This window comes from Lepidochelys olivacea, assembly GCF_965140295.1.
Source record: "Lepidochelys olivacea isolate rLepOli2 genome assembly, chromosome: 8".
In the NCBI taxonomy this organism is placed as follows: Eukaryota; Metazoa; Chordata; order Testudines; family Cheloniidae; genus Lepidochelys; species Lepidochelys olivacea.
Genome location: NC_140418.1, coordinates 66,370,339 through 66,397,241, shown reverse-complemented (window position 1 = coordinate 66,397,241; position 26,903 = coordinate 66,370,339). Strand labels below are relative to the sequence as shown.

At 40.8% G+C, this 26,903-nt stretch overlaps 1 protein-coding gene across 7 annotated transcripts; it reads right to left on the bottom strand.

The window, feature by feature from the left end:
• Positions 1-252: 252 nt before the first annotated feature.
• Positions 253-26,903, bottom strand: CLCC1 (chloride channel CLIC like 1). Of its 7 annotated transcripts, none has more exons than XM_084638038.1 (13): positions 26,848-26,903; positions 24,133-24,277; positions 18,536-18,646; positions 17,169-17,279; positions 14,373-14,594; positions 12,202-12,342; positions 9,383-9,476; positions 7,004-7,101; positions 6,762-6,908; positions 5,524-5,808; positions 4,505-4,795; positions 2,431-2,727; positions 253-619 (listed from the first exon to the last, which is right to left on the bottom strand). In XM_084638038.1, exons 1-13 carry the CDS (start codon positions 26,886-26,888, stop codon positions 572-574), a joined length of 2,031 nt encoding a protein of 676 aa, XP_084494164.1. In that variant the 5' UTR covers positions 26,889-26,903; the 3' UTR covers positions 253-571. The 7 variants fall into 7 exon arrangements, with proteins under 7 accessions (XP_084494164.1, XP_084494166.1, XP_084494168.1 ...); XM_084638040.1 differs by having other exon boundaries at positions 2,443-2,727; XM_084638042.1 differs by having other exon boundaries at positions 14,472-14,594.

Sequence of the window (26,903 nt, the reverse complement as noted above, 5' to 3'; positions counted from 1 at the left end):
TAAATTACCTCTGATTGTTCTCATTTGTGTGCCTGGAATCTACTGAAAATCTAACGGGGATTGGGAAAAGTCGTTCTCTGCAGAACTCAGGTCAGTAAAAGTCTTGTTATGATGAGCTATCTTGGTACCTGAATTCAGAAAAAGACCATTTCCTATTTAGCTTAGGACACAGTTTCTATTCAAAGTTATCTCCTAAACATCAAGATTGCTGGTTTCTCATAGCTCAAATTGAACATATCACACCTTGGCCACTTTTTTCTTAAAAAGCTACTTTATTTAAATTCAAAAATAAGCTCTTGCTTTACAACCAGGCTTGGTTTACTTTGAAATACATACAGTTGGCTAGTTCTCCATCACAAGACTTATAAACCGTTTCATGGGGGTAGCATTGATCCATAAGGAGCAAAAATCTGAACGATGAGAATTCACTTGGAATCCAGTCTTCTGGATTAAGGGACAAGCCACAGGTAGTGTCACTTGCCAACTGGCATTGATAAATTACTGTTTCTTTAATTGCTGCACTTTCACCTCCACTGGGGTTCCATTGCATCAGGAAGATAAAACCAGGGACCTAAGGGGTTTCTGGAAGATCTTCAGTAGTAGGCTGCTGACTTTGTTCCTGCAATGAGAAGGTTAAAATGTTTATTAAACAGCAAATGGATCCTGCAGTTCAAAACATTCAACTCTCCTCCCAAAACAATGTCATTACTCCAGTGAAGTGACCACCGTATCAGTACAGGGGCCCCATGGATAATGCATTTTTGAGCCATGTTAGATGGCACATTTTATTTGTTTTGCAAAATAGAAATTGATGTACTGGGTTAGATCAGAGGCTTCAAAACAATCCACAAATCCCACCTCGACAGCTCTAGAATAACCTGCTCATCACAAAGTAGCTGGAATTATGCTCTGAAACAGTTTTTAATCCTGTTGAATAACTGCTGGTGTCTATCTATAAATCCTCTTGCCTCCTAATTTCTGCAACTCACTGTCACTAGATTATGTAGCACAAAACCCATTCCCTGTTTAGCACTGAAGTTAGTTTCATTGTGTCCCCTTAATATTACAATAAGGGCCACAGTTATAGCTCCTGGCTCCAAAGAGCTTACTTTTGTATTGTAAGAGAGCAAACCACGCATTTTTAGAAAGGGGGCATGGCAACACCCTCTATATAAGTCAGTCAACTAGAAAGGGAAACTATCTGTCCCCCTTCTATTTCTAGATGAAGTGACCACAAATATATACAGTAGTCTAAAGGCTGTACCACTGGCTTATAATATGGCACTGTATTGTTTCTAGAACATTCTGAGCTGCAAAACAGGCTAATTCCACCCAACTTTTTTCTTGACAGCAGTATATGAGGAGTTCAAATTATGCCTTAACGTGATAGCTAACATTTGTCAGTTTTATCTATTGTGCTGTTACCCCTTTCCCTGAGTTTGTTAGGCAAACCCAATGTCTCTGGAACCTAAGTATTTTGTGGTATCTGCAGATTTTCTCAACTTCGTTACCCCCTTTTTCATATGTTAGAGAACCTTGCTGGGCCCCACATAACATTTCACAATGCTGAAAACTGGCCTATTCAAATCTTAGCCAATACTTGGCCCTCTTCCCATGACAAAGTTGCCCTAGTGACCTCCTGTAAAGGACTTTATCAAATGTTCTCTGAAAGTCAAAATAAATTATACTAAAGTGGATGAGTTTAAATCTAACCAATTTTGATCTTGTTTTGCATGTGTAGTTATAGTAATTTCCCTATAGATGAGTGGGTGAATTTTTTTGCCTGAGGGCCACATCTGGGTATGGAAATTGTACAGCAGGCCATGAATGCCCACAAAAATGGGGGTTGGGCTGTGGGCTCCACCTGGGGGGTACAAACTCTGGGCTGGGACATAGGGAGGGTTTGGCATGCAGGAGTGGGATCAAGGCTAGGTCAGGGTGCAGGTTCTGCACGCTGCCCATCTGCAGGTGCAGCTCCCAGTGGTGGGGAACTGCAGCCAAGGGGAATTACAGAGCTGGTGCTTGGGGTGGGGGCAACATGTGGAGCCCCCTGGCTGCCCCTATGCATAGGAACCGGAGGGGAGACATGTCCACCATGCCTCTGGGAGCAGTGTGGAAAGCCCTCAACTTTGCTCACCAGTAGGTGCTTGAGGGCCAGATTAAAAGTTCTAGATCTCCCTGCTGTAGATTGAGTCTCATCCGCATTAATCTACATACTGCCTTTTCATATAGGAATTTATTGTGTCTGAACACCTGGAGGGGGACAAAACACTGGTTTTTCAGATAACTGCTCTGGAGAGAGCACTTAAAGTGCACTACCTTTTTAAACATGAAAATTATAAAAACCTATACAATTAAGTTAAATAGCAAAAATTAAATTGTTCTAGGCTTAGCTATAATAGGTATTAAAACACACAATTTTTAACATACACTGGATGCTACCTTGTAATGCTCTTCTCTTTGTGGATCTGGTATATCACCGGCTGGCAGAACTTCAGGACTGCTGCTGCCATTTTGAAGTCTCATGTGAGCATCTCCTCTGTCATAAGGTCCTCTACTGAGGGGACTAACATTCCCTCTGTAACTGGCATCTGAATCACCTGCACTATAATGTATTTGTTCCCGGGGCTGTCTGTCACTTGGAGGAAGTGAAGGAGATGGTTGCTGCTCAGGACTTTTAAAATCTCTTAATGTAGCAAGTGATTTTCCTGCACCATAGCACAAACCCTAAAGAGAAGACACTGTCTCCTTAAGTATTCACTTTTGCAAACTGCCGTTTTCTTCTTACTTTCTACAGAGATACGTCAATAGCTCTGCATTTCAACACAATAGTGTGTAAAGGGAAAACTTCAGTATATGATTTACCATTCTCTCATGAGCTTTCCTACCTTAGAAAGTTACTCTTAAATTGACAAAGTGGTTTTTTAAAAGTACACAATTTCATTACTTTGGAACAGTTTAGGAACAAACTTCATGTGTCTGAACAAATTTACCTATTTTTGTTACAACCCCTAAGATTACTGTAATTGAAAGATTTTAAAAAATGGGATGGTAAACCTGTAAGTATTTTTTTCAAATCAATGGGACTTCACAGTGGCCTGCTCTCCACTAGTCAGTCAGTATGAGCATGAGCTGGTTGGAGGGTGGGTATGTTTTTTGGTGCAAGCCTCTCCAACACTCCCTGCTAATTCTAGCTCTGTCCTCTCAAGTACAAAGTGCCAGTTTCTGCAGAGGTTCTATTACGTGGTCCAACCAGAGCTGGTGTGAAACTAAACCCATTTTCATTGTAGTTTTAGTTATTTTCCTGAAGACTGATTTGCAATTATGTTGCAAATCAACATGTTTTAGTCAAGACAAGCCATTAGTGTATCTATACACAATGTAATTTCAAACTATATAGTTTTTTTTTTTTTACTTAATTTATGGTAAGCTCTATTTGGATGGGGATTGAAAAGCAGCATTTAAAAATTGTTTTAAATAGAACTACCTTAAATGTGCTAGCCTCCCATCTAGTTTACTTCAGCTGACTGTGGCAAACACAACCCTCAAACTATGCTATAGAAGAAGTTACATTTGAGCCTAAATCAAATCTGTGATACCAGCACAAAGTGGGTCATTACCTGGCCCTGAAGGGCTGGGTCACACACAGCATTTCAGTGCTTACCCAGGACAGGTTTTAAGAGAACCAAGTTTTATTTTGAAATTCTAGTTGAAACATTCTGGAACTTTATGTATTTAATCTCTACCTTCAAAACAAAAGTAAAAGTTTAAATTTGAGAGGGAGGGGGGCCCAAAGACCATGAACTGGAAGCTAAATTTCACCTGTGTAAAAAATGTACACAGTTTGCATTAGTTCAGAGCAAGTTCTTGGCCATTTAAAAGACAGCAATAGGATTATTATCCTTATTTAACAGATGTGGAAACTGGAGAACCTCCAAATCTGTAATGGTAACAGGCTCCACTATAAAAACAGCTCTGAGAAGTACAGCTTGTCAGTACTAGATATTATCAGATGGAATCTAAAAGCACAGGTGCCTGCGTATGGGGACCTATGTCCAACAAAGTAGTGTTGATTTTGGCTCAAAATGAGCTCACTCATATAGTTTGGTTTAGGAAGATTAGATTTATCATCAGTAAATGTCAAACATCAATTTCACTACAAACTGATGAAAAAGTATTTCCATCAATAATTGAAATTTACACATAGGCAAAGGAAGAAAATGCTGCTTGAGAACCTATATAAGGCTATTTTGACATGTTTATTTGTCTTAATGATTATAAAACTAACTTTAAATCTCAAGGTCTGTCAATCAAGAATTGTCTGACATTCCCATAACTTCCCACAACTGTGAAAATTTAAACTGATCATGAAAAAAGATAACTTCAGATATTGATTATTTTTAATCAAATTCTGCCAAGCCTACATCTAGTTCAGTGATTGTAACTGTAAAAATATAAACACAAAGGAAAAGCACACATGAATCAAAATTTAGACAAAACTTACAGCAGAGTTCAAAGATTCTTTAGTTTCCTCTGTGCCTTCCATTAATTGAGGTGGACTGCCCTTTTCCATCTTTTCAAGATCTCCTGTTTTATCAATTGAGTTTTGCTTATTTGTTTTCTCCTTTTTTGAGCTACAACTTGCTTGAGGTTCACAATTCTTTTCAGACTCTTGTTCAACTCCAAGCGTGCGCAGTTTATGTTTTTCAGGTGCAATCTCTTTATCACGGTTTTGATCTGCATTGGTTTTCACTCTAAAAATAGTTTGATCTTGAGACACAGGGTGCAATCTACACTGTAAAATAGATAATCTGTGTTATTCGGACAATTAATTGGATATATTAAGTGATTTAACCTGAGCAGGCAGCCTAAGACCTGCTGGTATTTTATGCAGTGGTCTAAGTTATCAGACTGAGAAGCAGGACTCCCCAAACCTATGAAGAATATCATAATTTGCATTTTTTGAAGAGTGTGAATAAATCTCTAATTTCAGGAAACGTTCATGAACTGAACTTGTTTCATGTACAATACACATTAAATCTGACATACAATTTACAGATTGGTCTAAATTCTTTTTTTCCAGTTCCTTTCATTTGCAATCCTCATTCATAGGCTGACTTGGGAGTGAACTCAGAAACCACATATGAAGAGTTATTTAGATCTACAGATACTGAAATCTTGCTAAGGTTTCAACTTTCAAAAACTTTTAAGCCACTTCAGCTCATTATCATTAAATAAGGTTAATACTCCATGGTGTTTGTTCTTTCAGAATTCTATATATTACCAGAAATATTAATCTACATACCATCCTTTCATATAGGAATTTATTCTCTCTGAACATCTGTAGGGGAACGGAATTAAGGTGTTTTTTCAGATGACCGGGTAACTGCTCTAGAGGAGCACTTAGTTAAACTACACCATCTTTTTAAACATGAAAAATCTGTACAGTTAAGTTAAATAGCAAATAGGCTTAGCTTGAATAGCTATTAAAATGCTCAATTGTTAATGTACATTAGATGGTACCTTGTGATGCTCTTCTCTTCGTGCATTTAGTGTACCACCTGGCAGCAGAACTTCAGAGCTTCTGTTGCCATTTTGAAGTCTCATGTGATCATCTCTTCTGTCATGAGGTTCTCCAGTGAGGGAACCAACATTCCTTCTGTAATTGGCATCTGAATCACCTGCACTATAATGTATTTGTTCCTGTTGTTGTCTGTCACTTGGAGGAAGTGAAGGAGATGGTTTCCGCTCAGGACCTGTTAAATGTATTAGTGTAGCAACTGATCTTCCTGCACCATAGCAGAAACCCTAAAGAAAAAACACTGTCTCCTTAAGTATAACAGACATTCACTTTCACAACTTGTATGGTTTTCTTCTTTTTCTACAGAGATACTTTTACATCTCTACATTTCCACACAATAGTGTTTAAAGGGAAAATTTCAGTGTATGATTTATCATTTTCTCAAGAGCTTTCCTACTTTAGAAAATTACTCAAGTTGACAAAGTGGTTTTTAAAAAGTACACAATTTCATTACTTTGGAATAGAGTTTAGGAACAAAGTTAAATTGATGCATCTGAACAAATTTACCTACTTTTGTTACAACCCTTAAGGTTACTAAAAAAAATATTTTCAGATTTTTACTGTCTCATTTTTTAAAGTCAATGGGAATTCACAATGTCCTGCTCTCCAATAGTCGGTCTGTATGGGTATGAGCTGGCTGCAGTATTGGTATGTTTTTTGGTGCAAGCCTCCGCAACACTACCTGCTAATTCTAGCTCAGTCCTCAAATACAAAGTACCACTTTCTGCAGAGGTTCTATTATGTGGTCCAACCAGAGCTGGTGAGAAACTAAACCCATTTTCATTTATCATGCAGCCTGGGATTTTGAACTATTTTAAATCAAATAATTTTTGTGCTTATACCAGTTGAGAAATAATCTTTAAAAATATAACAGCTTTTTTTTTTTTTTTTGCACTTTTATAGTTAACATATCTTGAATATGGAGAAAAATTCACATTGCTATGTTTTAAGTCAGGAGATCAACAAATAAATCACAGAAAAAATAAAATATCCAAGAAATAACAACTTTAAAATTTTAGCCTCAATGTTACCAAACTGTTATTGAGATCTATATACACAAATGCTTCTAAAACTTTAGATCAGTGATTTTTTTTGCTTTTAGTAATCTTGTGTATCATGGATATTTGAACTATTCATTTTGTTTTAGGTTTCACTAATGTGATCGAGAACATATACTGACCAGAACCGCCACAGCTAGGATGATTAACACTGGAATCTGTAGCATCATTGGTATCTCCTTCATAAGGGCTTTAATAAATTCACCAATTCCTTGCCCAATATGTTTCAATGGTTCTGTTACAAAATTGGTAAATGTAACAGCCAATGCCTAAAATAAGAAATAGTAACAAGACATGAGGATTCTTCTTCAGTTTCCAAATACAAAATGGAAGGGTGAATGGTTTCTTTACGAACTGCATATACCTTTGTTGGGGGGACTAGCCAAATGGGATTTACTAGTATTGTTTCATAGTACTTCTGACAAGGATCATCCTGGAATGTCCATGAACTTCTAAACCATTCTACAGTTAAAAGAAAGCAAAAGTAATACAAATATATGCAAATGTATTTTATAATGATGTAATTAAGCATTAGGTGGCATTTACATTTTATATCCAATAGAAAAATTCACTGAAATTTTTCATGCCTGGTTTCAGCTCAGAAGTTAATTATATTTTTTAAAAAGTCATCAATCTAGTTGAAAATTAAAGTTATCCAAGCAAAGAAGAGGGCTGGGGGAAGAAAAACTTTTCTTAACATTAAATCCTTCCTAGCCCTCTTTTAGACTTCAACACTTGGCACTAAATAGTCCTGAAAGAGGAAATGAGGTCTGCCAATTTTTACATTGTCTAAAGCAGTGGTTCCCAAACTTGTTCTGCCGCTTGTGCAGGGAAAGCCCCTGGCGGGCCAGGCCCGTTTGTTTACCTGCTGCGTTCGCAGGTTCGGCTGATCACGGCTCCCAGTGTCCGCTGTTAGCTGCTCCAGGCCAATGGGAGCTGCTGGAAGCGTCGCAGGCCGAGGGACATACTGGCTGCCACTCCCAGCAACTCCCATTGGCCTGGAGCAGCGAACCGCAGCCACTGGGAGCCGTGATCGGCCGAACCTGCGGACCCGGCAGGTAAATAAACCGGCGTGGGCTGCCAGGGGCTTTCCCTGCACAAGCAGCAGAACAAGTTTGGGAACCACTGATCTAAAGAGATGATGAAATATCTGGCACATGTTGCACACTGTCACTGGAGTTTGGGACATTTTCAGTGTTATTTCTTGCATATCCGTGCTGAACTGGGATTTGTGAGGGGTGCTTTAAAATGTAGTTTGTAGTTTTGTAATTGTTAGAAGGTTGGCTCTGTCTTCAGCCAGCTACTGGGCAAGGGTGATAGTGGAGGAGCATAAGTGTACAAGAAGGTAGCATTTGCCTAGTTCAGTACCTTAACGCAGTGGTTCCCAAAGTTGGGTCCCTGTAGTTCTGTGAGTCCACCCTGGGTTCTGCAGAGGTCGGTCCCCGAGTCAAAGCTGAAACATGCTGGAACGGTGTTCCAGAACTTTTGTCACACAGAGGATACCATTTTGTCCTCTGCTCACTGTGACCTCACACACACTATGCATGAAAGGTCATGCTGGACCGGGGAGTTCCCATGCAGGCGCAGGTGTTTCTGTAGTACCTAGTTTGCATTGGCACAGCCCTGTTTGAAAGAGGACTACATTAACCAAACTAGGCATCTTTTAGTTTGCACCAGCAGTAGCCATGCAGGGCAGTTAGTGTATAACACTTTGATGCGCTCTAAATTCTGACCCTTATAGTCTGTACTGTAGCACAATGTACACATACCCCTAGTCTCCGTATTAGTTTCCTACATGTTTTCAGGTGCAATTCCAGGGGTTGATAATTATCTTTTAAACTTTACATTATCTGCAACCAAACTTTCACCCTCACTCCACAATAACAATTCAGATCTCTTAGAGGCTACTGATGTTTGTTACTGAACTCCCCAGGACAAGTGGCAAGGCTTTGGAGTGCATTTTCCTCCCCTTAATAATCCATCACTGCTGTGCCTAGCAAGTTGCAGAGCTGGATGGACGCTGCTTTATTCCTAACAAAAAGATATGGTTGCTAACATTTCTGTAGGCAGCAAAAGTAATTCTTTCTTGCTATCCATCATGGATGGTTTTACAAAAGTGTATGCAATATTTTAAACTTGTAAGGTTTCTCAAGATAAATAAGCTCAGCCATTTACTATGTAAAGTAACTGGATGCATGCTGCAAAAATATCTAGTTATAGTTTGAAATAAAGAGAATATTTTTGTATGATTGTGTTGGTGAGTTACTGCAGCCCATGTATTCACATAGAGTGATATAACTGGAGTATAGAAAAGTGGAATCCAAGCCAAGAGGATTTTCCTTTCCTTAGTTTAAGATACTGTATACTGAACCGTACAGGACAGCTGTGGAACTTTCATGGGACAGAGAGAGATATTTCAGACACAGATTCTACTAGTCAGTGCAAGGAGAAGTTTAAACGCAGGAGGAGGTGACATACCATAAAATAGCTTGTGATAAGCCTGTATCTAATAATTTTAAAGACCCAATACAATAGCATGCTAATTATGTGTTAGATAAAGCAGTGGCTGGCTTACCTAGTTATAGGATAAGAGAATTTGTAATGCAAGATTAGTAAAAAATGAAATAAAAAAGCTACTTCTAGGGTGATGCCAGCACTGGCTTGTGTCTCATTTAATCATGGTTTGCTAGTTTTTCTTTAGATAAAAAGTATTAGAAGGGAAACGTAACTACAAACATCTCACCAAAAAGACTCTCACTCCAGTCCAGCTTCTCATCACATACTTTGTCATAATTTCCCATTTTGGCCACTTCAGCTTGATGCTGTGCAAAGGCTATCTGCAACAGAACCAGAATTAACCTTTGTAAAAGCGGTTTACACTGAATAAAAGACTATTATTTTAACTTTCTGCCATCAACCAAAAAGTTGCCTAAAATGTATTAAAAATAAAAGAATCTGCAAATGCAAAACACCACAGCAAATCAAATTCAGCAAAAGCCTATGATTCCTGAATAGGGAGAATAATAATAATTTTTAGCTAGTCAAAAGGCACTGACTGCTTCCTTCACAATAAGGAAGCGTTAGTTAAATATAACACAATTTCTGAAACTGGGCCAAACACTCACCACCCACACCAATATTACTGGATTAAGAGGCAGGTACAGAAAGAACTGAAACACCAAGAACTTCTTACCATTTTCAGAAACAAAACCAGGCACATTTCTATTGTTTCCAGAGAAACAATCAGTTTTTTAAATTATTTTCAAATTTTAGATGTTAACACTGCTCACATAATTATAGTTACAGTAAAAACTGTAACTCTGAAAGAAAGTCCCCCTAAGCTCCTGCATAAAGCAATGGGTTACCATACTGGATTGCAACACCGAAGTTGGTGAAACTGCATTTTGGGGTTTCTGGAGTGTTCTGCAGAATGTACACTTCATTAAAAAAAGTTTCTAGCTCCTCTGGCTGCAAGAGATCATTCTACTGTAAATAACTTTAATCTGGATGAAAGGTACATACACTGAATGGAAATTTCTATTTGTGATTATATGACCATGAATTTTACAAAACCATTATTTGGTATTACAACATTGGGGGGTTGGTGAAGATAGCACAAAGGATTCTGAGATAATAGTGTCACAGAAGGAAAGTAAGTTGCAGAAGCAAAAAAGGTTGAGAACCCATATTCTACTACATCTGGCTACACACGATAAAATAAGTTATAAACTAATTTAAGCTCCCAATTGTACCCAACATGCAGCACTGTTCTAGCAGAAAGATTTGTCAATGCATGCAGCATTCGGTTGGCTCAGTTCAAAATAAGCAACATCCTAATTGAGGCAGCTATATCTTCAAAAAGACATTACCCCAACAATATTTCTGAACGGAAGTGTACTAATCATACTTGTGCTAATTTTCATTGCAGTTTTAGTCTGCAACAATCCATACAATATTTCAATAAACGCAGTCTATTTTGAGATCTACCCTTTGTTGCTACATGTGATCAAATATAAGATTTTCAAAGTGTTATGGATATTAGCTACTTGAAATAATGGATACAATGCATAGTTTATTTTAAGAGAGATCAACAAAAGATTACTGAACATTGGTAGAAAGTGGACTGTGTTTTTCACCGTAGAATTAAACTCGTAATAAATAATAATAGTAGTACCCACTAAGTAATGGGCACTATTAGGGAATAAAAATATATTTTCTCTTTACTTCCACCCTCCTTTGGATCTATGGAAGGCCCCTCTACTGGTCAATTATCTGCAACATAGATTATACAGAAAATATGGAGACCCGTAACACACGTGAAAGAGCAGTGAAACACTTCTATGGAGAGGAGTCTGCAGCAAGCAGTAACCCTATTCATTTAGTGTGCTTTTCAAAGTATCCTTATAGCAAATTTGTTCCTTTCATAGGTCAACATAAATGGAAAAGTAGTTTATTTTCTTAACTGACTTCAGTTCAAAGAGTTTCATTACATTATTTTTAACTCTAGATTGGTGCAAAGAATTTTATTAGACATTAATTTAAAGGGATAGTTTAAGAGTGAAAAAAGTGTCTCAACTGCCCTGACTAGCCCAATTTTTGTGGTCTTATAACCATATTTTCCAATTTTAAAAATGTTTTTCTCCCTCTGCTGATGTGTAAAAGACCACATAAAATCCCAGAGAAATTGACTATACAGGGAAACATGCATAAAATGAACAAACTGGACAATGGGAGAATTTCCCTCTCCGATGAAGTGAGCTGTAGCTCATGAAAGCCTATGCTCAAATAAATTTGTTAATCTCTAAGGTGCCACAAGTACTCCTTTTCTTTTTCCTCTCCCTCAAACCTCTATTATAATAAATGTAGATGTAATTTGTAACAAGAGCAGGTAAAAATCTTTTGAATAAAGTGTAATTTTTAAATTGATGGGGTACCTCTAAAATGCGCATCTGCATGAGACTTTTCTTGACCAAAGACGCCAAAGCACATCAGAGATCGGACCATTTTGTTTTAAATTGACCTAACGATAAACTAAACTCTCAAAATCATATTAAGGATCAAAGCCTCATACCTGGGCAGAGCCGAAGTAAATGTGCTTTGTGCGGGGATTTTTAGGTAGGAGCTGAAGAAATAGAATCCTTACCCTAACACAACCCAAGGTACAATCGGCTGCTCTATGACAATTACTGAAGCTCTGGGCTTTAGCAGCAGCTGCTGTATAGTATACACCCACTATATAAGGTTTTAGCCAGTGAATCAATGTAGTACTCAGATCAATTAGCCACTTCCTAAATCCCTCCCACCATGATGCTTTGGAGAGTCACATACAGTCTTCAAATCCTCTGTAGTGGAATTATGATGGTGCCACTGCCTTTTGAACTCTGTGTTCCATTGCAGCGAGGAGAAGCAAGGATTTTAATCTAAATGTCATAATTTGTGCAATCTGAAGTCTCCATTACAGTATTCACTTTGGCAAACAAAAATAATCCCCAAACTCTCTGGATTATCATGGTTTAAAAGTTTACTATTAAAAAACAGAGCCAGGATTTCTGATTAATTTACCTTATATAAGTAGATCCAGTTCCATCCACAACTGATGAGAAAACTGATGAATAAAATGCGTTTTACCTGAGTACACCAACCAATGTGTGTCCATAGCTCAGTAGCTACAGTTACTGTAATGCACACCAAACACAAGAGTACCTGAAAAGGAAATGAGAGGGGAAAAGTCATGAACCAGATTTGGAGTTTTTCAAGCCTATTGCCAGTAAAATGAGAGAATTACAAACTTCTCTTTTTCAGCTTCATTTACCTAACTAGCTTGAAGACTAAGCTTGATAAGTTTATGGAGGGGATGGTACAATGAGACTGCCTACAATGGAATGTAGCCAATTTGAAACTGCTAGCAGCAAACATCTCCAACGGCCAGTGATGGGACACTAGATGGGGAGGGCTCTGAGTTACTGCAGATAATTCCCAGGTATCAGGCTGGTGGGTCTTGCCCACATGCTCAGGGTATAACTGATCACCATATTTGGGGTCAGGAAGGAATTTTCCCCTGGGTCAGATTGGCAGAGACCATGGGATTTTTTTGCACAGGTCACTTGCAGGTTTAAAATAGCAGATTCTCTGTAACCCGAAGTCTTTAAATTATGATTTGAGGACTTCAATAACTCAGCGAGATGTTAGGGGTCTATTACAGGAGTGGGTGGGTTAGATTCTGTGGCCTGAAATGTGCAGGTCAGACTAGATGATCATGATGGTCTCTTTTGACCTTAATGTCTACGTGTCTATGAGTTTAATTTAAAAGAAAAAAGAAAAAAGAGCAGAACAGCACTTTGAAAAACCAGGCCCCACAGGAAATGATATAAGCTGTCAGGGACCAATGTGGAATTTGCTAAAATGAAATTGCTGGATCTGGACACTACAGTGGATTTATATTGTAAAGGGGAAAGTGATGAGAGGATGAGAACAGGAATGAATGAGGAAAAAAAGAAAAAGGCACTGAGAAAGGAATGGATAGATGCCTTATGGGACTGAACAAAAAGGAAGGAACATCAGAAGGAACAGAAATCTTGAGAAAACAGGGAACAGATCCAATTCATCCAAATACATTCATGTTACGAGACTGTTGCCTCTTTTTCAGAGCACATCCTCTGCACTGTGGGAAAAGGAATTTTTTTCCTGACTTTAAAGGTCATTCCATCATATCGTCACAAGATCTTTTATATTTGCACAAAATCTCTCACTATTTTCAATTACATTTAACATTTTCAGTGTGATGGAATTGTTACAATGGCAAAGTACAAGAGTTAAAAAAAAAAAATCAGTGCTGGAGCAGCAAAATGTCTGGTGGTTATTAACAGATAATCACCACTCCAGCATCTGCAGCAGGGCAGTGAGGCAAACCTATTCTGCCAGTGGTTTAAGCAGAATAAGAAAGCAGCAGCAAGACTCCTCTATGGGACTTTGCAGGGGGAAAAAGAGAGGCATCGCAGGAAAAGACCATTGAAGAGGGAGGTTAAAGCACCACCGGGACATGATGAGTGGGATAAAGAATAATTAACAATCCAATACATGGATTTTTATTTTAAATTTATGGTTTATTAATTCACCACAGACCTTTAGTGGAATTATACCTCTCTATTCATGATTAACTCAAAATCTACATTTTAAAATTTCATATATGATTAAATCTAAAGATACAGAACTACTAAAAGTGGCAACATTTAAACTAATATTTCTCCTCTCTCACCAGGAGCAAGCACATTATATAGCTCAATCCCAAGGGCTGCATCAACAGAGTCCAAACTACTGCCCCTAAAGGTGTGTCTGAAACCCTATAGCTTAAGATCCAATATCTGGACCTGGAAATCTAGGACTAAGAAAGATGCCCAACTCAATGGGCCAATCCACATACAGATCCAAAAGATGGAGAATAAAGAGAAACAACTGTGAGGCCAAGTGATAATTTCAAGCAGAAAAAAGTTATAAGAAAAAGGTAGGAGGAAAAACAAAGTTAAAGATGCCTAATTTGGGCAGATATGTCATCTTCACCTGCTGAGATGGAAGAAGTGAGGAATGCTCAGGCAGCACTTTAGGAGGAGAAGAGCATCATAAATTTAATTTATTTTGATCCCCATCTACTGGTAGAAGGCTATACTCAGCGACTGGGCTGGCCTATTAAAGAACACTGGAGAATAAAAAAGTACAGGGAATCCCTTTTTTCTTACCATAAGCAAATTATATGGATCAACTCCAAAAGTGTCCTCAAACCTCCATTTCCAAACTTCATAATCATGATGTTTAAAATTAATCAGAATATCACTAACTGCATCATCCAAAGCGCCTGATTTCCAGTCCTCCTCATTCAGAAATCTGTTGATCGCCAAAAGAGCCTGACTTGTAAGGATGATCTCAGCATCATAATGCACATCACCAATGTTTTCATCAGGCTAAATGAAAGCAACACAAAACAACAGTTAAACAGTCGACCTGCAATACGAAATCTATCAGAAAGACAAAAGTATGGAGAATTACCTGATTTTCCTCAAACCTGCAGTATACCTCATCTATGCAAAGAGACCCATATTACCATATGGAGTCCTAAGGATGAGCCCTAATTATGCATGGTCATAAGTATCTTTCTGTATGGGTCAGTCTGCAAGATCAGAGTCACATTTGCTATCTGCAAAAAGAAAAGGAGTACTTGTGGCACCTTAGAGACTAACCAATTTATTTGAGCATAAGCTTTCGTGAGCTACAGCTCACTTGCATCCGATGAAGTGAGCTGTAGCTCACGAAAGCTTATGATCAAATAAATTGGTTAGTCTCTAAGGTGCCACAAGTACTCCTTTTCTTTTTGCGAATACAGACTAACACGGCTGTTACTCTGAAACATGTTAAATAATGTTTTATTAGGATTTCAAAATACCTCTCCACTTGCAGGTATTAACAGCTAATCTATTCTCAAACAGACTAGAAAGTCCAATTTGTAGCTGGAAGGATTGAGAGAGAAAAATGGCATTGTTCACTGGTGAATACTTTAGTACAAAAAGGCAGAAGCGCTCACTGCTCCTTAAGAAACGTTATCATGTGCTTCTTTCTGGTAATGCTTGGTGACTTTGCACTCCATATGATTTTATGAAAATATGATAATAAGGGTGAATATAATGTCACTGGAATATGCTTTATACAAAAGGTCTCTTGTAAGGTATCATTACAAAGTTTATAACCTATTGAGTATTGTCATTCTATTTGTATAAATGTATCATTCTTGTACCTGAAACTAGAAATACGAAATATAACTCTGAGGTCCTATTGTAATTATGCAAAGTGTGGCCATTAATGGTAGTTTGGAATCTTGATGGCTCCCATTAACCAGGACAATTGACTATGATGGCTTTGTTTACTTGCAACCCTTCCTGTGAGTCAGGCCAGGAAGAATGAAGCCTTGGGGTCTCACAGGACATGTGACCATGTCACTTGGTACTGGAATCCATCTTAAACTTGGTGCTTTTTCATTTAGAAAGAGGGGTGGGGACCCAGAGAAACAAAAGATTCCCGCCTGGTGCAAAAGCTATATAAGGGGGGTAGAACAGAACAAAGGAGGCTACAGAAATCCCCTAGCTACCACCTGAGCTGGAACAAGGGCTGTACCAGGGGAAAGACTGGGCCCAGACTAAAAAGGAATCTCGTCTTTGAAAGAAGCTTATTGGAACATCTCTGAGGATCAGATTGATCTGTAATCAGTTTCTTAATGTACGAGGCTTAGACTTGGGTGTTTTTGTTTTATTTTTCTTGGTAACTTACTTTGTTCTGTCTGTTATTACTTGGAACCAATTAAATCCTACTTTTTATACTTAATAAAATCACTTTTTGCTTATAAATTAACCCAAAGTAAGTAATTAATTCCTGGGGAAGCAAACAGCTGTGCATCTCTCTCTATCAGTGTTATAGGGGGCGGACAATTTAGGAGTTTACCCTGTATAAGCTTTATACAGAGTAAAACGGATTTATTTGGGGTTTGGATCCCATTGGGAGCTGGGTGCCAGAGACAGGAGCACTTCTTAAACTGTTTTTAGTTAAGTCTGCAGCTTTTGGGGGACATGGTTCAGACCTGGGTCTGTGTTTGTAGCAGGCTAGAGTGTCTGGCTCACAAGACAGGGTACTGAAGTCCCAAGCTGGCAGGAAAAATGGGCTCAGAGGTAGTCTCAGCACTTCAGGTGGCAGTCTCAGGGGGTCTCTGTGACCCAACCCGTCACAATGCTGTTAACTGATTGTTTTGCTTATACTTAAGAAAAAATTCTCTCTCTGCCTCAGAAGAAGGTAAAAGTTACATCCAAAAACATCAAAATGAAATGATCACTAATTGAGTGACCTTGTTTTATGCAAGCTCCTGTAAACAAGTGAGTTAATGTCCTGGAATTGTCAAACGACAAAAAGACTGAACAGAACTTGTCTCTTAAACCGCAGGGAACATGTGCATTGTCTCAGCAGTGGCTGCATCATAGCAGTGGCTGCATCATATCAGTGGACTGATACATAAGTATTCTGAACGTCAATCATCTCCTTTTGAATACTTTATAAATTATGTCGGCTATATTCTCTTCTCCATATGGCAAATCTTGCTCACATCTCCACAGGTGTAGAGGGCTCTCTGTTCATTGAAAGGCTTCAGTTCTGTTTCCAAACAGGAGGGCAGCACTTAGGAAGGCTGCATGGGGAGTGCACACCTTCAATTAGCATGCAGCCCAGCTTCATGTGGGCTCCCTCTGCAGCTGTGGACAAACTGGGCACGAGAGGGCTAGGGTTGCAGGTACATTATTTTACTGTATGTATTTTAATTTAATGTAGCGTAATTTAATCTGTAAAATGTCTTTTCACTATGATTCCCTTTATCTTATTTGTCTTAGTTTGGAGTAACTGGAATACTTAAATCACCATGTAGTTTTGATTTGTAATAATGAAAAATATATACAGTAGCAGTTAAAATTCTACCATATTTTCACTAACATTTGAATACTCACAAGGCCAAGTCTTCCAGCTTCAATTAAAATCTTATTCAAGTATCTCCTAAAAACATGAATGCTATGGCTTTCACTTAACTTGGTCTTCTCTTTCTTCTCATACTCTTCAATCTGGAGCAATAAAGCAAATTCTAAATTACGATCTTCCACTCATGACTCATTAGTTAAGCAAAGGATGAATACAGTTTCCAGTGAATGAAACAACTTCCTATAGCCTAATATAAACTTGTTACCGCTAATGTATCACATAAAATCATAGTAAAGTACTTAAGAACAACAGTTGGCACGCTACTTTCCATGGCACTTGTTTCAAAGTCATAAATGTTGTAGACTTTTAATCCTCTGATGATGTGGTCTGAATCTTAACCTCAGTATATCCCTTGGACTAGAAAAACTAAATATTTGTTCATCCCTCAATAGTCTGAAGTTTAAATCAGAAGAAAATCTGTATCAGTTTAGTTATAAAAATCAGTTATGTATTAAGTGAGATCTAAAAGGGCACAGCACAGAACTCTCAACCTGGGGTGAGATGGGTTGGGGAAGCATTTACATGGCCAACGTGGCTTTAAGCCATATTTGCAATTCCTGATGATCCTGAGCTACTCTGGATGGAAAGGCTCCCCGCATAATTTAGACAGCCCTGTGAGCTAGCCTAAGTTACAGCAGTCTTCTGGGGCTGCCCTAAGGGCTGCAACGTTGCCTAGAACCTCCACAAGCCTATGTGTTGTGACCCTGCTCCTGACAAACCGCTCACACCACTAGTCCTCTCCCCATTTTTCATATTACACACAGACACAGTGAAAGAGAGGTAGCTCAATTTTCCTTATTTTTAGTCAGTTTAACTTTTTAGTTCCCATAACTAACAATGCTCCAACTGTTTAGTTGCCAGCACTGATGGGAAGAAGATTTAATTCCAACCAAAAAATCTATTCTCCCATTAAAGTTTAAAATTTCATGTACATATTTCTATTAGGATTGTCAAAGTGTGTGTGTGTTCTGGGCTTTGTTTTGTTTTTTTAAAATAGGGCAATCACACACAAAGCATACATTTTGAGTGTTGCTTTCCTGTCAATACCTTTCTAAAATAAGCAAAAATACAACAGACAGTACATGGATATCCAGAGACGTAGCAGATGAGTCAAATTAAAACGCTGAAATATCAAATATGACTGCACAAAAAATTAATTGAATGGCTTTAATCAGCACCCCAACCCCCCCCCAAAAAACAGACTGATCCTCTGCTAATTCACCTTTTCCAAGCAAACATTTCTGATGATTATAGAAAAACATGTAAATGATGTAAAAAGATAGGAAATATTTTAGATTTCCTGATAGTGTTCTGAATGAATATAAAGCTATAAGCCAACCTTCTGAATTAAGGATTCTAATTTCCTATGGCACTCTGATACTGCTGCAATGCTTGGCAAGTTCATAACAGCATCTGGTACCTCCCTCTCCTCAGAGTCGTCATAATTTACCTGCAGATAAAGAAAAAATTATTCATATTATAGTTCTAGGCAAGATTTTGGTTAATGCAGGCTGATGTTATCTTTTAATCAATCAGGTCATCTTATCCAATACAACAAAATGTAAAAAGAAAAGAAGCCTAACTGAAGAATTGAAACCAACTGAATTTTAGTCCACACAGCCTTCCTATAAATCCCCTCAAACAAGAGCAGCAGAGACATGCTGAAAAAAGAGCAGATGGATGGGGTCGCAGGATAATCCTCTGTGATGTGTTCTGCCTCCCACTGAAGTAAGTAGCAAAACTCCCACTGACTTTAATACAAGTAGGAGCTCAGATTCTCCAATGCTTGACACACTTGCCAATATTACTTTAATTAAAAGGAATTTCACTGTAAAAATTTAAAGGCAAAATGGCAAATGTCCCCAAGATGTATATTCAGAACTAATAGCATCCTTGATTAAATACCATATTAGCTTACTAACGGCAGTTTGTATAAATATTTTCTGAAGTATTCGGATTACATTATACACTTTACAACATGAAGCTTCCCCAAACATAATTTTTCATGCCCAAAGAAATCTCTCATTTCTCAGTGTAAAGTAGCAGCAAAACATATTGCTGTTTCGTGTAAATCCAATGTCCTTGTTTGGAAACAGACTTACCCCCTCCAGTGGAAAAACATAGCCCTGGTCTACACTACGAGTGTAGGTTGAATTTAGCAGTGTTAGATCAATTTCACCCTGCACCCATCCACACAACGAAGCCATTTTTGTCGACTTAACGGGCTCTTAAAATCGATTTCTGTACTCCTCCCCAACGAGGAGATTAGTGCTGAAATCAACATTGCCGGGTCGAATTTGGGTTAGTGTGGATGCAATTCGATGGTATTGGCCCCTGGGAGCTATCGCAGACTACTCCATTGTGACCGCTCTGGACAGCACTCTCAACTCAGATGCACTGGCCAGATAGACAGGAAAATCCCCGCAAACTTTGGAATTTCATTTCCTGTTTGGCCAGTGTGACAAGCTGATCAGCACAGGTGACCATGCAGATGTCCTCAGCAGAGGTGACCATGGAGTCCCAGAATCGCAAGAGAGACCCAGCATGGACCGAATGGGAAGTACTTGATCTGATTGCTGTATGGGGAGACGAATCCGTGCTATCAGAACTCCGTTCCAAAAGACAAAATGCCAAAATATTTGAAAAAATCTCCAAGGGCACCAAGGACAGAGGCTATAACAGGGACCTGCAGCAGTGCCATGTGAAACTTAAGGAGCTTAGGCAAGCCTACCAAAAAACCCAAGAGGCAAACGCCCGCTCGGGGTCGGAGCTCCAGACATGCCGTTTCTATGATGAGCTGCATGCAATTCTAGGGGGTGTCCTACCACTGCCCCACCCCTGTACATGGACTCCTGCAAGGGGGGAGTCTCACGCAACAGGGATGAGGATTTTGGGGACGAGGAAGATGATGATGAGGAGGGGGAGGTTGAACATAGAACACACCAGGCAAGTGGAGAAATCATTCTCCCCGACAGCCAGGAACTGTTTATCACCATGATCCAATACCTTCCCAACTCGGGCTCCCGGACCTTGAAGGCGGAAAAGGCAGCTCTGGTGAGTGTACCTTTGTAAATACAATACACGGTTTAAAAGCAAGCATGTTTAATGATTACTTTGCCCTGAAGATTTGGGATGCATTCACAGCCAGTACAGCTACTGGCAAAAAGTCTGTTAACATGTCTGAGGGTGGGGCAGAAATCCTCCAGGGACATTATTAAGGGGACATTCAGAGGTGGCTGTTCCTGCTGGGCTGTTTGCCTGTGGCTGAAAAGAAATTAGCCCTGCTGTTAGCCACGTGGTGGGAGGGAGGGATGAAGCGATCATTCCAGAGAATTGGGTATGTGTGTGTGTGTGGGGGGGTTAGTGCTGCATGTTAGTGCTAACCCGAAAACATCAGCCCCTCCTTTTAAATGGCCAATGTGTCTTTTTCAATTTTACTCTCCCTTTTTTTCCTCCCACAGCTGCAAATGTTTCAACGCTGCGACTAGCATCTCCGTCCCAGAGGCTAGCGCAGATAAGAAGGCGAAAAAAACGCACTCACGACGAAATGTTCTCTGAGCTCATGCAGTCCACCCAAACTGAAAGAGCTCAGCAGAACGCGTGGAGGCAGACAATGGCAGAGTCCAGGAAAGCACAAAATGAATGCGAGGACAGGAGGGACACATGAGAGGACAGGTGGCGGGAGCAACAGGAGAGGCGGCGGGATCAAGAGGAAAGTTAGCAGCAGCATGATGAGAGGAGGCAGGATACAATTCTTAGGCTACTGGAGGAGCAAACTGATATGCTCCGGCGTACGGCTGAGGTGCAGGAAAGGCAAAGACCACCACTGAAGCTTTTGTGTAATCAACCGCCGTCCTCCCCAAGTTCCATAGCCTCCTCGCTCAGATGCCCAAGAACATGCCGGGGGGGCGCACGCACGCTCCGGGCACCCAACCACTCCACCCCAGAGGACTGCCCAAGCAACAGAAGACTGGCATTCAATAAGTTTTGAAGTACAGTGGGACCCTGTCCTTCCCTCCTACCCCACCCCTCCCAGGCTACCTGGGCAGTTATCCCCCTATTTGCGTGACGAATTAATAAAGAATGCATGAATTTGAAACAATGACTTTATTGCCTCTGCAAGCGGTGATCGAAGGGGGGAAGGGAGGGCGGTTGGCTTACAGGGAAGTAGAATGAACCAAGGGGGCAGGTTTTCATCCAGGAGAAACAAACAGAACTGCCACACTGTAGCCTGGTCAGCCATGAAACTGTTTTTCAAAGCTTCTCTGATGTGCAGCACGCCCTGCTGTGCTCTTCTAACCCCCTTGGTGTCTGGCTGCGCGTAATCAGTGGCCAGGCGATTTGCCTCAACTTCCCATCCCGCCGTAAACGTCTCTCCCTTACTCTCACAGATATTGTGGAGCACACAGCAAACAGTAATAACAATGGGAATATTGGTTTCGCTGAGGTCTAAGCGAGTCAGTAAACTTCACCAGCGCGCTTTTAAATGTCCAAACGCACATTCTACCAGCATTCTGCACTTGCTCAGCCTATAGTTGAACAGCTCCTGACTACTGTCCAAGGTGCCTGTGTATGGCTTCATAAGCCATGGCATTAAGGGGTAGGCTGGGTCCCCAAGGATAACTATAGACATTTCAACATCCCCAACGGTTATTTTCTGGTCTGGAAAGTAAGTCCCTTGCTGCAGCTGTTCATACAGACCAGAGTTCCTGAAGATGTAAGCGTCATGTACCTTTCCTGGCCACCCCAAGTTGATGTTGGTGAAATGTCCCTTGTGATTCACCAGTGCTTGCAGCAACATTGAAAAGTACCCCTTTCGGTTCATGTACTGACTGCCTTGGTGCTCCAAGAGAGGGATATGTGTTCCGTCTATCGCCTCACCAGTTAGGGAATCCCACTGCAGCAAAGCCATCCACTGTAATCTGAACATTTCCCAGAGTCACTTCCCTTGATAGAAGCAGCTCAGTGATTGCGTTGGCTACTTGGATCACAGCAGCCCGCACAATAGATTTGCCCACTCCAAATTGATTCCCGACTGACCGATAGCTGTCTAGTGTTGCAAGCTTCCAGAGGCCTATCGCCAGTCACTTGTGAACTGTGAAGGCTGCTCTCATCTTGGTATTCTTGCGCTTCAGGGCAGGGGAAAAAAAGCGACAAAGTTCCATGAAAGTGCCCTTATGCATGCGAAAGTTTCGCAGCCACTGGGAATATCCCAGACCTGCAACACTATGTGGTCCCACCAGTCTGTGCTTGTTTCACAGGCCCAGAATCGGCGTTCCATGGCATGAGCCTGCCCCATTGCCACCAAGATGGCCAAATTGCCAGGGCCCGTGCTTTGAGAGAAATCTATGTCCATGTCCTCATCACTCTCATCACCGTGCAGCCATCGCCTCCTTGCCTGCTTTTGCCGGTTCTGGTTCTGCATATACTGCATGATAATGTGCAAGGTGTTTACAATGCTCATAACTGCCGCGGTGATCTGAGCAGGCTCCTGCACACACCATACACGGCAAGCATGGAGAGCAGAGTGGCAGTGGAAGCGGTCATTCAATGACGATGGTTTGCAGACCTACTGCACCGTCTACTGCCAGGACACAACAGCTGAGCGGGCTGCACGCTTGCTGTGTTATGGCGAGACAAGAGCAGCTGAGCAGAGCTGCAGTGGAAGCAGCCCTGTGAGACCACCAGGAGAGCAGAGCTGTAGCGGAAGTGGTGGCTGACGACGTGACGGTGGATTCATGAGAGCAGGAGAGCAGAGTTGTAGTGGAAGTGGGAGCCCATGAGAGACAACATGGAGAAATCTGCTATTGAGACAAAAGCAGGAGAGCAGAGTGGCAGCGGAAGCGGTGGTTCGATGACGACGGTTACAAGTCCTACTGCACCGTCTGCTGAAAGCAGTATGGCACCCGCACAGAAAAAAGGTGCAAAATGATTGTCTGCTGTTGCTTTCACGGAGGGAGGGGTGACTGACGACATGTACCCAAAACCACCCGCGACAATGTTTTTGCCTCATCAGGCATTGAGAGCTTAACCCAGGATTCCACTGGGTGGCAGAGACTACGGGAACTGTAGCATAGCTACCCACAATGCAACACTCTGAAAGTCGACACTAGCCTTGGTACTGTGGACGCACTCCACCGACCTAATGTGCTTAGTGGAGACACACACAATCAACTGTATAAAACTGCTTTCTAAAAATCAACTTCTATAAATTCGACCTAATTTCGTAGTGTAGACATACCCATAGAGATCAGGAGGAGGAAAACTTTGCAGAGATTTGCTGAGATTATTCTATCATAAGTAACAGAGATGAAACAGACAAGGTTGTTCGGCCCTACCAAAACCCAGAGATCCCACCCCTCACTGGCCCCTTCCAACTCTTCTGTTCCTGCCTGCAAACTTGGTTCCAATGAAGTGTCTGCCTCAAACTGAGTTTTTTGGGAAATTTCAACTAAAACAGTTGCCCCATTTCTGAGAATGAGGCTAGGGAAAAATATGTTGTTTTACCCCTGTTAAGTCCTGACATCCTGTTCTCTGAGATCCCCTAGTGAACCCATGCTCTGGAGCAGGGACTTGAAATTTGGCAGGGAGGTGTCCTTTGTATCTGTGAAGTACCTTTTGCTGTGCCCATGAAAATCCACCCCAATTTGGCCAAGTTATAAGATGTTGAAAAATCACAGTTAGCACATGCTCAGCACACTTGCTAGAACTTTGCAGCTAAATCCCCCAAAGCTTCCTTTCTCAGTGGGCATGCTCCAGCCAGGGCATTTGCAATAGTCAGCTGTTGCAGGCTGGGCTGGGCACCAGAACTGAGAATAGCGGTCCTGTGGAAAAAAACAGTACGTAATCATGAGCATAATGCATACTCATAATGGTGCTGAATTAATCATGTTCTTCTGACATACATTCTTATGAGTAATATACAGAGACACAGACTCTTTTTTTAACCTTGGCAGGTCTTCTCATTGTTCCTGAAGCTGCATCATAATTGAGCATATCTGTGGGGTCAATCCATTCATCACCTTGAATTTCACCACTTCCTGTCATGAGAGCTGCACACAGTATCAAGGGAACCAGCATCCTGAGTACAACAACAAAATCCACAAATTTGATTAAAACTGCAAACTGCGGTTAGAAGTTGAATAATGTTATAAGACATCAACCTTTTCCCAAAGTAGTGTATAAACTTGTTTCCTATAAAACAGATTTGTCTAAATAACTGTTTTGGCCAAAAGAAAATAACTAATAATTTATACTGAGCATTCAACAGTGTTATCTCACCACAATGTTCTAACAGGTAAGAATTACTGGCTAAAAACACAGAGATTAGCATACATAAGAGTCCAAATTTGACAGATACAGGCAAAGAGTGTTAAAAAAAAATCAATACATTTTACTTAATTTATGGAATACAAAACTCCCTTTGACTTCAATGGGAGCAGGATTCGGACCATTATCAGTGAGCAAATATATGGATGAAGTCACAATAACTGAGAAAGGACTAAGATTCTACTGGAGTCCAGCTCAAAATATCTGCATTTAAATCCAGATGTCTCCTTATTTGTTAAAACATGGATTCAGCTGTATCACGAAGCTTTGTCTGATCCTGCAAACTCCAACTCTCATAAATGAACTTCACTCACTTAAGAAGCCTTGTTTTCAATAAGACTATTGCTATGAATAAGACTCTGCAGGATTGAACCCCAATTTTGCCTAGTTTTTCTCCTTAATTATATGGCATTGGCTTTACCCATGTTCTTTCAATGATTATGACATGAACATAGGAAAAAATCTATATTTTCACCTTGCCAACTACATAGATTTAACAAGATTTTTGGTTTTAAAGTAAAAGTGTTTCATTCAAGTGAATGAAAAAGATCCAACATTCACCATTTCCTTTTGTAAATATTAGTATTTCTAATAATTTAAAATCTTAATAAATTGCACCTTGTACAGTATGTATAACATATTGTAAATTTTGCATTAAACACATATTAAAAGGTAACAGGATATCCTACATAACCTCCTACAAAAGAAAGCACTCTGAAGATTAAATTAAGCCAATAAATGCTGATTTATGATCAGACCTTTATTTACTGAACAATGGCACAATATAGATCCCAGAGACCTGCAAGAGGATCCATATGCTTGGATAAAATTGCACGATTGCAACAACAATTTGTTAAAGTAAATTATCAAAAGGATTAAAATGTTACAAATCCTATTGAACAGAAAAATACTAGAAAGTCTCATAACTACACATTTTGAACAGTATCCATATAATATTTTCACTTTTCCAAATTCTAACCATGATAAGCACATCAAAGTGAGAAGTCAAGTAGTGAGAGTGGGATTTTTATTTTATAAATATACATGTGTAAAATAACTGGTTATGGATAAATATTGGTTGTACTATTATCCATATAGTGTCTTTGTGTGCCAATTTCTATCTACATTTGCTACTACTAATTAAGAAAACCTATTACTGAACAACAGACAAAGAACAAAACAGGAACGTCACTTATAACTGTTAAAATCTGGAAGGAAATAAAGCCTCCCCCTATTAGTCTTTTGATGAATCCAGCCACATTCTGCAAACAAGGTTAAGCCTAGGACTTGAGTTGTGCTACATCCAGCTACCCTCTTGTGCATGCTACAAATTGTAACCGTGTTGTAGCACCACCTAGTGGGTTAGTTTCCTGCAGTGCCACGGCCTTCAGGGAATCCCCCCCACCACCCACGGGAGCCTCCAAATCCCACAACCCCCGGCCAGGGAACCATCCCCCTGACTCCGAGTCCCACTAGCCAGAGACCCGCCCCCAGCAACCCCCAACGTGGGAGCCTCCCCCCCGGATCCCACAACCCCCGCGAGGGAGCCCCCCGCCCTCGAGGCGCAACCGCCCTCCACAACTCACCCCCCGCCCCCAACCAAGGAGCCAGCCCCTCCCCTCGACTCCCCGAATCCCACAACCCCCCGCGAGGGAGCCCCCACATACGCCCCAACCCCCTACAAATCCTCCCCAAATCCCCGCGGCGACGGCCCCGCCAGCCCGCCCAGCGAGCGCCCCAGCCCACCTGCCCTCTCCCTCGCTTGGCCCCCGGCCCCGCTCCGGCAGCCTCGAGCCAGGCCCAGCTCCCGCTCCGAGCCCTCCCCAGCCCCCCTGCCAGCGAAGAGTGAACCGAGCGGGTCAGCCTAGCCGCACGGAGAAGACGGGATCCCAATCCATGCGCTCGGCGCTCCTCTCCATCCGGGACAAAAACGACGCGGGCGGCAACGGAAACCAAGCTAAACAGGCCCTTCAAAACGGCGGGCCGCGGGCGGGCAATGTAGGACACGTCTCAAGCCTGACCTGAAAATACCATTTGCCTCCTTGCTGAAGCGAACAGCAAGGGTGCCATTACAGGGGCTTGCAGCATAACTACTGTAATGGACTGAGAGCAGACTAATTTCACAAAGACCGCTGAACAAGCAGCTGAATATTTCTACCAATATCAGATGGATTTAAAAATCAGAAAAGGTGAAAGGTTGTGTAGCCAGTCCTTGAGTGATCTAATTCTCTCCCCTACACCTTCCCGCCTACTGCGACATGTCATGCTGCAGGTTTCTGTATGGTTTCTCTTGTACCAGAATAACGGATTAGAATGTTTTACCTTTTCGAATAATTTGTGTGGAGCTGCGGACGAGACACCATTTTGGGAGGAAATAT

Coding starts and splice junctions, on each gene's coding strand:
- CLCC1 (XM_084638038.1), bottom strand. CDS start 26,888: ATGGTGTCTCGTCCGCAGCTCCACACAAATTATTCGAAAAG. Junction 24,278..26,847: donor CACACAAATTATTCGAAAAG/GTAAAACATTCT, acceptor TGTTGTACTCAG/GATGCTGGTTCCCTTGATAC. Junction 2,728..4,504: donor AAGAATCTTTGAACTCTGCT/GTAAGTTTTGTC, acceptor TCTTCTCTTTAG/GGTTTGTGCTATGGTGCAGG.